Source organism: Lepidochelys kempii, chromosome 7 (genome assembly GCF_965140265.1).
Source record: "Lepidochelys kempii isolate rLepKem1 chromosome 7, rLepKem1.hap2, whole genome shotgun sequence".
NCBI classification, from domain to species: domain Eukaryota; kingdom Metazoa; phylum Chordata; order Testudines; family Cheloniidae; genus Lepidochelys; species Lepidochelys kempii.
The window spans coordinates 55,266,343-55,280,163 of record NC_133262.1 but is presented as its reverse complement, the minus strand read 5'-3'; the positions used below and the strand labels follow the sequence as shown (position 1 = coordinate 55,280,163).

Genomic DNA, 13,821 nt, shown 5'->3' with positions numbered 1-13,821 from the left:
GTCTCAATAACCAGGTAGGAAAAGGGCAGCAGAGCCTGCTTAGTAATGGTTATAAATTGGTTAGTCTCTAAGGTGCCACATGTCCTCCTTTTCTTTTTGCGAATACAGACTAACACGGCTGTTACTCTGAACCATCACCAGGTGTCACATCAACTCCGACTCTATCGAAGCTGGGCATTAGGGCACCACCAGGCTCTGTTGCAGTAGCGATCTTTGAAGGAACACAGCCAGCAGTGTGGTTCCCTCAGCAGCATGAGGTGGAGCTTTCTTCAGGGTGAGCCCCATAGGGAATGGAAATAAAGCTTTTGGTCATTTTAAAATGATCTGAGCGGCTCCTGGGTCCCCTGGAAAGAGCCTGATTGACCGTGCTGGAGCCGGAGCCCTCTGTCCATAGACACAGCAAAGGCCATGGGCAAAAGGCTGCGTCCACACTGGGCGACCCCCAGCCCCTCTCAGCTCTGCACCACAGGGCGCACCTCAGAGCGAGAGAGGGCCGGCCGCTCTGCCAAGGCTGCCAGCAAGGGGCGAATGCGGATGGCCCCGCTGGGGCCTGGAGCAGGGGTGTCACGCGGTTAGCAGCAGCGGTGACGCATCAGGGGGCTGCCTTATCCACCCCCGCCACACCAGAGGCCACGGCCGCCACCTGACTCCCCGCCCAGGATAACCACGTGCGCAGAGGGACGTGTGCCAGCCGTGTCTGTGCGCAAGCGCCACGCTCCCGCGCCTGCGCAGTAAGGAGCAGGGGGGCGGGGCCGCGCTCGCCGAGTTCGGGGGAACGCGGAAGCGGCTGAGTTTTGCCTACTGGAGGGGGGCCTGTCGCTATGGCAACCGCTGCCGCTGCCGAGGGTCCGCTGGAGGCCCGGGTGCAAGTAGCCAAACGTAAGAGAGAGGCCCGGGAGGGAGCCTGAGACCCGGGCCCGAGCCCCAGCCCCCTCCCCGACCTGAGACCCCATCCCAAGCTGGGGGCCTGGAGCCGTGCCCCCCCCCCCGAGTGCCGCGCTGCTCATGTGCCCCCACCTCCCACGGGCTGGCCTCTGGCTCCTGAGCGGGAGCCGCTAGCAGGCTGGCGCTGTTGCCCTAGGAGGGGTCTCAGGGGGTCGGCCCTGCCCCAGGAGACCCTGTAGAGTTGGGGTCTGGTCCCCTCACACGCCCCAGGCTACGAGAGGGGCCGGCGCGCCCATCCCACAGGGACCCGCACTTGTCTGTTGGCCATCGTGACCGCTGGGGCGGGAACGGGGCACGGCCTGAGCTCTTAGTTCCCCCATCACCTGTTGGCAGGTGTGAGCCAACCGGGTGGCATCGCTCTGTGGCCAAAAGAGCAGGGTCTCCATCCCCTAACCAAGCAGGGGTTGTTTCAGCAGTGACGGGCTGGGGTGCTGGCTTGGCTGATTGCCCTTCACAAGGCTGAGTTAGTCTTTTCCCCCCACACACCGCGCTCCCCACTGTCATACACAATGTTAAACCTTCCAGACGTGGGTGATGGCACCTGTCTTCTGTTATAGGCAGCTGGTGCCATTTCTCTTTCTGTCTCACATGTGACTTGCTACAGCCTTTATTTGGCAAATATTCTTTGCTTACAATGACACTGAAGTGAGAAGAATGGAGCAGCAACAGGGAGAGGAAAATGTCTTCACTTAGATGGGCAGCCTATGGCTTTGTCATGAAAAGCTTTTCCAGGCTAATAAGACTATCACAATTCTTCGCAAAAGGAACTGATGCTTACTAACCATTTTTCAGAGTAACAGCTGTGTTAGTCTGTATTCGCAAAAAGAAATGGAGTACTTGTGGCACCTTAGAGACTAACCAATTTATTTGAGCATAAACTTTCGTGAGCTACACAAGTACTCCTTTTCTTTTCCTAACCATTTATATAGCACACAAATTATCATCATGCTATTCCAAACATAGAGTAAGTCTGGTTCACTGCTCCAGAATGCATATTGTTTATGGGCTTGATCCTGCAGTATGCCAAGCTCTTCCAGGAGTTGCTAAGTGCCCTCAGCCCCTAGGTAAGTCAGTTGGAGTTATGGGTGCTTGGGCACTAGGGCACTGCCAGGCTCTGTTGCAGCCGTGATCAATTGTTGAAGGAACACAGCCAGCAGTGTGTTCAATCCAGTATCTCAGGATCAAGCCATGTAAAGAAAATACAGAGCAGAAGAGAACTACTCAGATGAAGCAGTGGAGAGATTATTTGTGGGAAGAACAGGAGGAATGTTACAAAGGGGTTTGAAGGAGAAGAAAGAGTTTAGTGGACAGGACTGGGGGACTGTTGCAACACCTTCTGAAGGGGACATAGGGAACAGTTCTCAATCAGTGATCAAAGATGGGAAAAAATGACAGTAGGCACAGCCAATAGAAATGATCAGACTCAAAGATCTTTCCTGAAATCATTGTCTTCACATCATTTAATTTTTGCCTTTGTAATAATAAGGGAAACTTACAGAGGCCTACCCCTGAAATAGATAAAATATTTATTGATTTAAAATCAAGCTGTTAAATCAACTTTATGCAATTTTACAGATAACTTTGTGGGTTAATTGTTTATTAATCTAAAATGTACACCCCATGTTGAAAATAAATGTAACAAAAAGATGTGTGCTGTTTTTACTATCTTGTGTGTATTTCAGTATTTGACTAACTTTCCCTTACCTCTGTACTGTTCATTTATAACCTGATTAGAGGATCCTGCTGTGGAGACAGCAGAGGAAGCTAAGGAACCAGCAGAAGCAGATATCAATGAGCTTTGTAAGGATATGTTCAACAAAATGGCCACTTACTTAACAGGTGAACTGACAGGTAAGGCAAACTGTGAAACTAACAAACCTGGCTAGCATAGAGATAAACTGTTTAAAAAAAGAAATACTTTGCTTAGCATTTTAGGGCTTGTCTACACAGGGATACTCAGGAAAAGTAATCCAAATTAATTAAAGGTGTGAATTAAAAATGGATTAGTTAAACTGCGTTCAGCTCCTGCGTGGGCAGAATTAAAGTGGCTTTAATATAATTTAAGGGTTTTATGTACACAAGCCATTAGATTATGGCAACCTGGGGTGTGAATCCACCCTGCACTAGCCTGCCCCAGTCTAACTGTCCAAATGCACCCTGCTGATGTGCATTAATAGTTCATTAATGTGCTCTGAGCTAGTCCCATTTCAAAGAGGATGAGATCAAAGTGCTCTAACGAACTGTTAACACATGTCAGCGGGGTCACATGGGCAGTTAGATGACTGCCACTTGGATCATATGTTAAGATAGAACATCAGAGCATCTGAATGTAAAGCTAAAGAGGGCCCCAGATTGATGTGACGTTTTATCTTTCAAAAAGTTTTTAGTGTGGTACTGAATCAGGTTAACTATTTCTTCTTCTGAGAGCTTGTCTATACGAACACTTAATTTGTGGCAAGGTGAGGTGGAAATCTATTTCGCTGTAGCCTGCCATGCACTAAGTGCCTGCATGGACACTGCTACCACGTGCTAAAAGTTCCCTAGTGTGCTTTAATCTATTCCCTAACTCTGTAAGCGTCTATACTAAAAGGTAGCTCCCACTGATGTAACTCGCCCACTTCACCGACTTAATAACTCCACCTCTGCGAGAGGCGTAGTGATTAGGTCGATGTAGTTAGGTCGAAGCAGTGTCAGTGTAGACACTGCATTGCTTACATTGACTGTTGCTGCCTTTCAGAAGCCATCCCACAATGCCTCATGCTGACAGTCAAATCGGTACAAGCGCTCCTGGTGAGGACGCACACTGCCAACACAAGGTGTGTAGTGTGGACATGCAAATCACTGTGGTGGCTGTACGTTGACATAACTTAGGTCCACTTAATATTGTAATGTAGACTTGCCCTAAGTGTTCACATAGACAAGCCCCCATTGGGGAGGGAACAGATGTAGAGCAAGAGGGACCTGTAAACATGTTGCATCTTCATGACTGGACCAAAGCTGACTTTGGAACTGAGCTGGGCTGCCATTCTCCTGTGACAAGTATAACTCACCTCCATAGGTGGGGGAAGTAAAGGCCATGTAATGGAACCACAGCTGTCCCCTTTAAGAACAGCAGGAAGCTGCAGCAAAGACTACATGGGAAGGGCTCCCCTGCAGGAAAGACTGAAGTCAAGGAGGTCACCCCCAACTAGGAGTAGCCTGCTAAGGCAGGAGAAAGACCCTGAGACCAGGGGAGTTTGGAAGTCAAAGCTAGAAGGCTGAGCTCCAGACAGATAAAGCCTGAGAGTGGTCATTGAATGGGGACCCTGCTCCAGGAAAGAGGGCTGGGGATTCCCTAGCTGAGGGGAAGAGAGACACTGAACTGGGGTTGGGGCCTGGAGTGCCAGTGTGTACCGAGGGGACTGAATAAAGGCATAAGGTTCCTGCATGCAGATCAGCTTTCAGGATCAAGGCCTTTAGCTTTGTAAATAGAAGGTTTTGCCTTCCAGAATGATAGGTACTGTAGAAATGTATAAAATAAGTTCTTGTTTTTTACTGAATATGCTACACATTTATTCTTTAGTCCATTTGATATTTCAGTCCGCAAGATTTGATCCCCTCGTTTTTAGGGAGCATCTTGCTAAGAGCCGTATTATTGAATGAGATATTCTCAGCTGTGTTCAGCTGTCACCTTGAACTCTTCAGCTCTGAACAGCACTTAGATTCCAAACTGTGCTAGTTGTTTTTATAAAGGTGTAAGTATTTTCTCTTTTTTCGAAAGCCACCAGTGAAGACTACAAACTCCTGGAAAACATGAACAAGCTGACTAGCTTGAAATATCTGGAAATGAAAGATATTGCTGTAAACATTAGTCGAAACCTGAAGGACCTAAATCAAAAATGTAAGTAAAAACGAGTCAGGAATGACTATAGTAAATGGATGTTATACTGTAAACGAAGCATCTAGGAGCCTATAGTTCAAACTCCTATTAATTTCTGAAGGAGAAAAAAGTCTGTAAAGGTTGTATGTGCCTAGAATATGTGATAAGTCTAGAATAATTTTCGTTTGAAGCTGATGGTTAAATGAGTGGAGCTCTCTGAATAGTACTCATCCTCCACCCTTTGCTTTTGTGCGGGAGACGAAGGTTGGCTTTGTGATTAGTTAGCAGAAGTGAAGCCAGGAACCCTGGATTGTATTCCCAGCTCTGTCAGAGTCCCATTGTGGCATTGGGCAAGTTAGCGTCTGATCCAACTTAAAGTCAATGGAAAGACTCCACTGACTTTGAGGGAGAGTTTGCTCAGGTCCATAAGGTTACTGTAGGAGGGCTTGTGGTACTGCCACCCTTACTTCTGTGCTGCTGCTGGCAGTGGTGCTGCCTTCAGAGATAGGCAGCTGGAGAGCGTCAGCTGCTGGCTGGGAGCCCAGCTCGGAAGGCAGAGTCGCCACCAGCAGCAGCGCATAAGTATGGATGGCATAGTATGGTTGTCATAAATATAAAGGGAAGGGTAACCACCTTTCAATATACAGTGCTATAAAATCCCTCCTGGCCAGAGGCAAAACCCTTTCACCTGTAAAGGGTTAAGAAGCTAAGGTAACCTCGCTGGCACCTGACCCAAAATGACCAATGCGGGGACAAGATACTTTCAAATCTGGAGGGGGGGGGACAAAGGGTTTGTCTGTCTGTGTGATACCTTTGCCGGGAACAGATCAAGGATGCAATCCCTCCAACTCCTGTAAAGTTAGTAAGTAATCTAGCTAGAACATGCGTTAGGTTTTTCTTTGTTTTGGCTTGTAAATTCACTGTTCTGGCGGGAATGTGTATTCCTGTTTTTGTGTCTTTTTGTAACCTAAGGTTTTGCCTAGAGGGATTCTCTATGTTTTGAATCTGATTACGCTGTAAAGTATTTACCATCCTGATTTTACAGAGGTGATTCTTTTACCTTTCCTTTAAATAAAATTCTTCTTTTAAGAACCTGATGGATTTTTCATTGTTCTTAAGATCCAAGGGTTTGGGTCTGTGTTCACCTGTACCAATTGGTGAGGATATTATTATCAAGCCTTCCCCAGGAAAGGGGGTGTGGGGTTTGGGGGAATATTTTGGGGGAATAGGACTCCAAGTGGTCCTTTCCCTGTTCTTTGTCTAAAACACTTGGTGGTGGCAACATTTTATCTAATCCAAGGGCAAAGACTTTGTGCCTTGGGGAAGTTTTAACCTAGGCTGGTAGAAATAATCTTAGCAGGTCTTCCATGCGGGTCCCCACATCTGTACCCTAGAGTTCAGAGTGGGGAAGGAACCTTGACAATGGTATTGCCACCCTTACTTCTGTGCTGCTTCCTGCAGAGCTGGGCCCTCAGTCAGCAGCTGCCACTCTCTGGCCGCCCAGCTCTGAAGGCAGCAGCGCAGAAGTAAGGGTGACATGGTATGGCATTGCCACCCTTACTTCTGCCCTGCTGCTGGCGGGACGCTGTCTTCAGAGCTGAGCGCCAGGGCAACAGCTGCCTCTCTCTGGCCGCCCAGCTCTGAAGGTTGTGCGGAAGTAAGGGTGGTAATACCACAATTCCCCCTAAAATAACCTTGTGACACCCCCCCTTCCCCCGCCGCAACTCCCTTTTGGGTCAGGACCCCCAATTTGCAAAACTCTGGTCTCCTCCGTTAAATCAGTATGTAGTATAGGGTAAAAGTACACAAAAGACCAGATTTCACAGACCGTAATGCGTTTTACGTGGCCGTAGCCGTGAATTTGGTAGGGCCCTAATCATTGTGAATGTCCTGGCCCAGGATCGGTGTTCCCTCTAATTTTTTACATCCTTGTCCGGAATGCATTTTGTTATGTGCACCAATATGGAGGTGATGTGTGACACATCACCTTCATATTGGTGCACATATCAAAAATCATGTGATGGGGGTGGGGCCAAGGAGTTTGGCATGTGGGAGGGGGCTCAGAGCTGGGGCAGAGGGTTCGGGTGCGGGGTGGGTGAGGGTTTTGGCTGGAGTTGAAGGCTCCGGGGTGGGCTGGGGATGAGGGGCTCAGGGCTGGGGCAGAGGGTTGGTGTGCGGGGGGGGCCGGGGATGAGGGGTTCGGGAGGGGGCAGAGGGTTGGAGTGCGTGGGGGGGCTCTGGGAAGGAGCCAGGGATGAGGGATTTGGGGTGGAGGCTGCCCAGGGGCTACAGTGGGGAGAGAGGACTCCTCCCAGCCCTCTCTTACCACAGCAGCTCGGAGCCGAGGGAGAGGCACCTCTCCCTGGCTGTGGCAGCTCCGACGGGGCGGGGCCAAGCCGAGGTAGGGGCTCCTCTCCCCTGACAAGTCTGGGACAGGTCTGTGTTGGGGGAGAGGTGCCTCTCCCACAGCCAGTCCAGGGCAGGTCTGCGCTGGGGCTGGCGGCGAGGGGTGCCTCTCCCTGCCCCAGCAGGTCTGCGCTGAGGTGCCTCTCCCTGCCGCAGCCCTGAGCCCCTGCACAGGGCTTAAGAGGCAGCTGCGCAGCCGCGTAGCTTCGAGGGAACGTAGCTCAGGATATGTACTTACCTACCTTTGGAAAGACCTCATAATTTTTTTTTATTCAGTACCTGTTTCTGAAAGAGTGAAAGTTTCTTTCTAAGATTGGGATGACTTTCTAGGAAGTGTTAGTGGATCTTCAGAATCTGGGTTTGTGTAAATGTCAGTTATATACCTTCCATCACAGATACAGTTATGTACACATGATCTTGTTTTCCAAACACCGTAAAGCTTTGCAATTCAACATCAATGCTGATAATGAATCAATCCTGCTTGATTACTGCTGAAAGCTGGAGATTTCTAGGATATATGTACAAAATGGGTGATAGCCCTTGTGCAGCTATCTGTCTTGTACACCATTTATAAAGCTATATACTATAGATAATAAAATGCCTGTACAGTGAGTGAAGTAAATAGGTTTTTCCTTTCATTCTCATAACTAGGCTACATACTCAGTATATTTGCATTCAGCTGATTAGAAACCGATTGAGAATTTAAAAAGATACTTGTATTGATTTAATTCTCACTGTATATTTTTTTTGGTGATGAGTTTGAGAATAGTTTAATTTTTATAATATACTTAAAAATCCATCTCTAGACACTTGTTCTTTTTGTCATCTGTAAAATATATTGACCAAACAATGTCCTGAGAAGCTCTTTGTTTCAGGTCTGAACTGTTCCCTCTCAGCGAATTAGTAAGAATTGATTGGTCTGGTTTTCCCCCCTTTTTTAAGATGCTGGTCTTCAGCCGTATCTGGAACAAATCAACCTCATTGAAGAGCAGGTGGCAGCTCTTGAACAAGCAGCCTACAAGCTGGATGCCTATTCGAAAAAACTTGGTAACCATGTTCCTGTATTGTTATTATTGAGCAGGATAGCCTATTGTACAATGTACGTGGAAGAAGCCAGGAGTAATTTTCATAAAGATTTAACTAGTCTGTGTTGGAACTCTGAAAATGCAGTATGTGATTTTCCTCCTTTCAGGAAAGTGAGTAATAGAAATGTTCTGGAATAGCAAGAAGCATATTATAACATGGGTATATTAGAAGTAGCAGGCTTTATGTGAAGGCTGACTATAGTGTGGGTATTGTTGCAATGTAATTATTAACACCAACTGATTATGCAAGGCACTCAATATCTGGTGCCTAAAGATGCAGATAGGTCCTCTTAAAAATTTCACCTAAGGAGGTTATGTGCATAAATCCCATTGATTTCCATGGGAGCTAAGCACCCAGTGGTATTTTTAAAAGCACCTGTTTGCAAATATAGGTGCCTAAATACCTTTGAAAAACTGTCCCAAGTGCCTCTTGTGACTCTGAAGTCAAGGGTAATCTAGAATACACAGCAGTTTACAGGATTGGGTCCTTTAGCCCTCCTCTCAGTTCTAACAACCATTCTGTTTTTCTTCTGCAGAAGCAAAGTACAAAAAACTGGAGAAACGATGAAATTCTACAACAAAAGGACACTTTCCTAAGATACGAGAATTGGGTCATGACTCAGATTGACTTGTCAAATTCCTAAGGTTTGAACTGCACCAAACATACAAGCTGTTATTCTGGAAGAGCCGTGTAGCCAGCGGGATGGATGCCTTGGCTAAGGACTTGACTGTAGCAGACATCAGACTAGTAATGTTGCTGTGTGTCTATTCCTTCTGAGGCTAGAAAACCTTCCCTTTTCTCAGAAGCCTGTTCTTTTACTGCCTCTATTATTGAGCTGTAGTCAAAAGCTGAAAGCTACACTGAGCTCTTATGAGTTACCATAAGACAGTGTTCAAATGTAATACTTCCTGAGTTCCATAGGGCCTTGTAGAAAACTTCCTCCATAGCCTACCAATACATTCTCCTCTACAACTGTAGGACCGGAAATTCCCCTTGTTCCACTGCTTCCTTTTCCTCACTTAGAGCCCCGTGTCTAGCATAAATATTCTTTCCATCTGTACTGTCTAAAGATCTGTTTTCAGAGGTGCGAGCATGGTTTTGGATCCTCTTAAATTTGTCTTGGTATCCAGACTCTGTGGAAAGCGGAATAATAGTTATAGCTTTACCATAAAATTTTTCTCCATTGCAAAAGTCTTGAAACTATCTCAGATTTTGTTTCTGAGAACTGGTTTCTCATGCTTTATGCAGGTTTATCCTTTTAATGTAGCTGAGAACAGAAGCATCTAACTGTCATTGAGTGTATTTAGAGATCACAGGAGAAGATATTTAAGACTAATTCTGTACTTTGAAGTGGAAGTGGATTAAGCAAAGATACATTTGGAAAAAGGTACTTAAATTGTCAACAGCTTATTCCAGAATATCCCAGGATAACTCCATGTGTTGACAAGCCTTAAGTAAATATGTAACAGGCTAGAAAAGCTAGGATCTTGCATTATGAAAACAAGTGATGATTCATAATCAGTTTCATGGAGATACTTCCCAGTACTAGGAGATTGTATCTTGTGTAAGTGAGTTGTATAGACCTCCCTGCAAGTTATGGTACTACTTATTTATCTGCTTTTTAGTTATCTAAAAGCAAACTTTTGATGGGACACCAATAATATTTATGGTGTCAATGCTATGTAGTGTAGGTATGAGATAGGAACCAAAGACTTATCAGCTGAAAATAAGCTGTTCCCTTTGTAACAATGGGATATGAACATTACAAATAAAAGCCAGATTTATCAATTCATGAGTTTTAGTGAGGTGGTATTGGAGGGTAGACTAAGCTTCAGGACAAAAAGAGTGCCTCCAAAGACGATCAAAGGAGAGGTTAACTATAACAAACTTGTCTTTCTACTACATTTAGTCGATTTCTTGTTGCACTTCTGCCCTTAGAATATTTGATCCTTGGTGTTCTATGTGTGCCCTGTTAAGGAGACTTAAGTTGTATTCAGTTTATAACTAACAAACAGGTTGTAGACTTAACACAATCAGGTCTCAGGCCCTGTTGTACTATAAGAGCATTTCTTCAACCTTTGCTGGGTATTTCCCATGGGGAAAGTGGGCATTTTACTGTAGTTATTAGAGATGGATTTCTTTATATCTGATTAATAAAAAGGCTGACAGTGAGTCATGAGCATGTAATTTTTTTTTTTTGAAGAAACAAGCTTTCAGCTTGGGAACTGAATGCTAAAGTTTGCCCTGAAGGGGTTTCAGGTTGAGGGAGAAGTTTGCTTTCTGGATGAACAGTGAGTAGCAGTAGTGGAAGCTTGCTCTCTAATGTTGCAGAGCAAAAATTATTCTTTATAGCAGCACTGTAAATGAAAGTGTACCAACCCTACAAAGCACATGGACAAGGGGGATCCAGTGGGTATAGCACACTTAGATTTTCAGGAAGCTTTTTACAAGGCCCCTCACCAAAGCCTCTTAAGCAAAGTAAGCTGGCATGGTATAAGAGGGAAGGTCCTCATGGATTGGTAACTGGTTAAAAGATAGGAATAAACGGTGAGTTTTCAGAATGAAGAGCAGTATAGTGGTGTCCTACAGTAGTCTGTACTGGGACCAGTCCTTATTAATAAGGTATCTGGAAAAAGGGGTAACTAGATGGCAGAATTTGCTGAGGATACAAAACTACTCAAGAAAGTTAGCCTTGGGCAGACTGCAAAGAGCTACAAGAGGCTCTCTCAAAACTGGGTAACAAAATGGTAGATGAAATGTTAATAGATGTAAAGTAATGCACATTGGGAAACAATCCTAACCATACATAGAAAATGGGGTCTAAATTAGCTGTTGCCACTCACTGAGATCTTGGAGTCATTGTGGATAGTTCTCTGAAAACATCCACTCAAGGTGCAGTGGCAGTCAAAAAGTGACCAATGTTAGGAATCATTAAGAAATGGAGAGAAAAATATATTTGACAGGTTTGGTCACAGACCCCCTTGGGATTGTCACCTGATGTACTGGAACTACCTCTGAGCCTGTTTTCCCTGATGGCAGGGTTCCTGAGTCCCAAGCCTTCTTGAGCCACACATGCCAGCTTGCTGCAACACAGACCCAGATCTGGTCTGTGCCCCCAAAGCTGCAGGCTTTAACTGAAAACCACACAGCAGCTATTCTTGTCTCTAGCACCCAGACACCCATCTCCCACTGGGATCTGAACGGCCAGTCAATCCATTTTACTCTGTATAAAGCTTATACCAGGTAGACTCAAATTATCTGCCTTCTATAACTCAGATATGCACAGCTGTTTAGTATCTGGGTGAGCACTCACTTACTCTAGGTTTATTAATAAACAAGTATAAAAAGTAATAGAACAAAGTTACCAAGCAAAATAAAATACACAAGTCTAAGCCTAATACATTTAGGCAACTGAATGTGTAAATCTCACCCTGAAATGTTCCACTAAGCTTCTTTCACAGACTAGATGCCTTAGTCTACATCTTGTTGGTTCCAGCTCAGGTGGTAACTAGGGGATTTCTCATGTCTGCAGCCACCCCCTTTTTATAGCTTTGGCACAATGTGGGAATCCTGTGCCTCTCTGGGTTCCCACCCTTCCTTCTAAATGGTAAAGGGCCAGGTTTAAGATGGATTCCAGAACCAGGTGACATCACATGTCACTATAAGACCTCATTCTCCATTCTTTCAGTGTTGGCCTGCACATACCCAGGAAGGTTTGCAGGTAAACAGCACCATTTACAACCACTTGTCCTGGTTCATAGACTATCGGGGTTGGAAGGGACCTCAGGAGGTCATCTAGTCCAACCCCCTGCTCAAAGCAGGGCCTTAAAAATATCTAAGGAAGGAGATTCCACCACCTCCCTAGGTGTAACGCATTCCAGTCCTTCACCACCCTCCTAGTGAAAAAGTTTCCTAATATCCAACCTAAGCCTCCTACACTGCAACTTAAGACCATTACTCCTTGTTGTGTCATCAGCTACCACTGAGACCAGTCTAGATCCATCCTCTTTGGAACCCCCTTTCAGGTAGTTGAAAGCAGCTATCAAATCCTCCCTCATTCTTCTCTTCTGCAGAATGAACAATCCCAGTTCTCTCAGCCTCTCCTCATAAGTCATGTGTTCCAGTCCCCTAATCATTTTTGTTGCCCTCTGCTGGATGTTTTCCAATTTTTCCACATCCTTCTTGTAGTGTGGGGCCCAGAACTGGACACAGTACTCCAGATGAGGCCTCACCAATGTCACAGAGAGGGGAACGATCATGTCCCTCAATCTGCTAGCAATGCCCCTACGTATACATCCCAAAATGCCATTGCCTTCTTGGACTGAATGCACCTGATGAAGTGAGCTGTAGCTCGCAAAAGCTTATGCTCAAATAAATTTATTAGTCTCTAAGGTGCCACATGTACTCCTTTTCTTTTTGCGGATACAGACTAACATAGCTGCTACTCTGAACTCTGTAGATTATTAGCTTTGTAATGATACCTTAGACGACTTGCATAAAGCATATTCTAGTTACATTATATTTACACTGTCATATTTCCATAAAACATATGGAGTTCAACACCACACTATTGCTGCTACATAAATCCATGGTACACCCACATCTTGAATACTGGGTGCAAGTATGGTTGCCTCCATCTCAAAAAGAGATTTGGAAAAAAGGTAAGGAAAAGGGCAACAAATGATTAAGGATATGGAATGACTGCCATGTGAGGAGAGAGAGAGATTAATAAGACTGGTTTCAGAGTAACAGCCGTGTTAGTCTGTATTCGCAAAAAGAAAAGGAGTACTTGTGGCACCTTAGAGACTAACCAATTTATTTGAGCATGAGCTTTCATGAGCTACAGCTCACTTCATCGGATGCATGCTGTGGAAACTGCAGCAGACTTTATTTATACACAGAGAATATGAAAAAATACCTCCTCCCACCCCACTATCCTGCTGGTAATAGCTTATCTAAAGTGATCATCAGGTGGGCCATTTCCAGCACAAATCCAGGTTTTCTCACCCTCCACCCCCCCACACACAAATTCACTCTCCTGCTGGTGATAGCCCATCCAAAGTGACAACTCTTTACACAATGTGCATGATAATAAAGTTGGGCCATTTCCTGCACAAATCCAGGTTCTCTCACCCCCTCACCCCCCTCCCAAAAACCACACACACAAACTCACTATCCTGCTGGTAATAGCTCATCCAAAGTGACCATTCTCCCTACAATGTGCATAATTAAGGTGGGCCATTTCCAGCACAAATCCAGGTTTTCTCACATCCCCCCCACCCCCATACACACACAAACTCACTCTCCTGCTGGTAATAGCTCATCCAAACTGACCACTCTCCAAGTTTAAATCCAAGTTAAACCAGAACATCTGGGGGGGGGGGGGGTAGGAAAAAACAAGAGGAAATAGGCTACCTTGCATAATGACTTAGCCACTCCCAGTCTCTATTTAAGCCTAAATTAATAGTATCCAATTTGCAAATGAATTCCAATTCAGCAGTTTCTCGCTGGAGTCTGGATTTGAA

The 13,821-nt window shown here is 45.4% G+C and overlaps 1 protein-coding gene across 1 annotated transcript; it reads left to right on the top strand.

Moving 5' to 3' along the window:
* Positions 1 to 739: 739 nt before the first annotated feature.
* BLOC1S2 (biogenesis of lysosomal organelles complex 1 subunit 2) lies at positions 740 to 10,857 on the top strand. Its single transcript, XM_073352904.1, has 5 exons — positions 740 to 879; positions 2,680 to 2,796; positions 4,706 to 4,825; positions 8,153 to 8,257; positions 8,832 to 10,857. Exons 1-5 carry the CDS (start codon positions 822 to 824, stop codon positions 8,861 to 8,863), a joined length of 432 nt encoding a protein of 143 aa, XP_073209005.1. The 5' UTR covers positions 740 to 821; the 3' UTR covers positions 8,864 to 10,857.
* Positions 10,858 to 13,821: the final 2,964 nt, after the last annotated feature.

Bases quoted from the DNA above. Each gene is read 5' to 3' on its own strand.
- BLOC1S2 (XM_073352904.1), top strand. From the start codon at position 822: ATGGCAACCGCTGCCGCTGCCGAGGGTCCGCTGGAGGCCCGGGTGCAA. The intron at 2,797-4,705 runs GTAAGGCAAACT...TTTTTTCGAAAG, and splicing joins CTTAACAGGTGAACTGACAG to CCACCAGTGAAGACTACAAA. The intron at 4,826-8,152 runs GTAAGTAAAAAC...CCCTTTTTTAAG, and splicing joins GAAGGACCTAAATCAAAAAT to ATGCTGGTCTTCAGCCGTAT.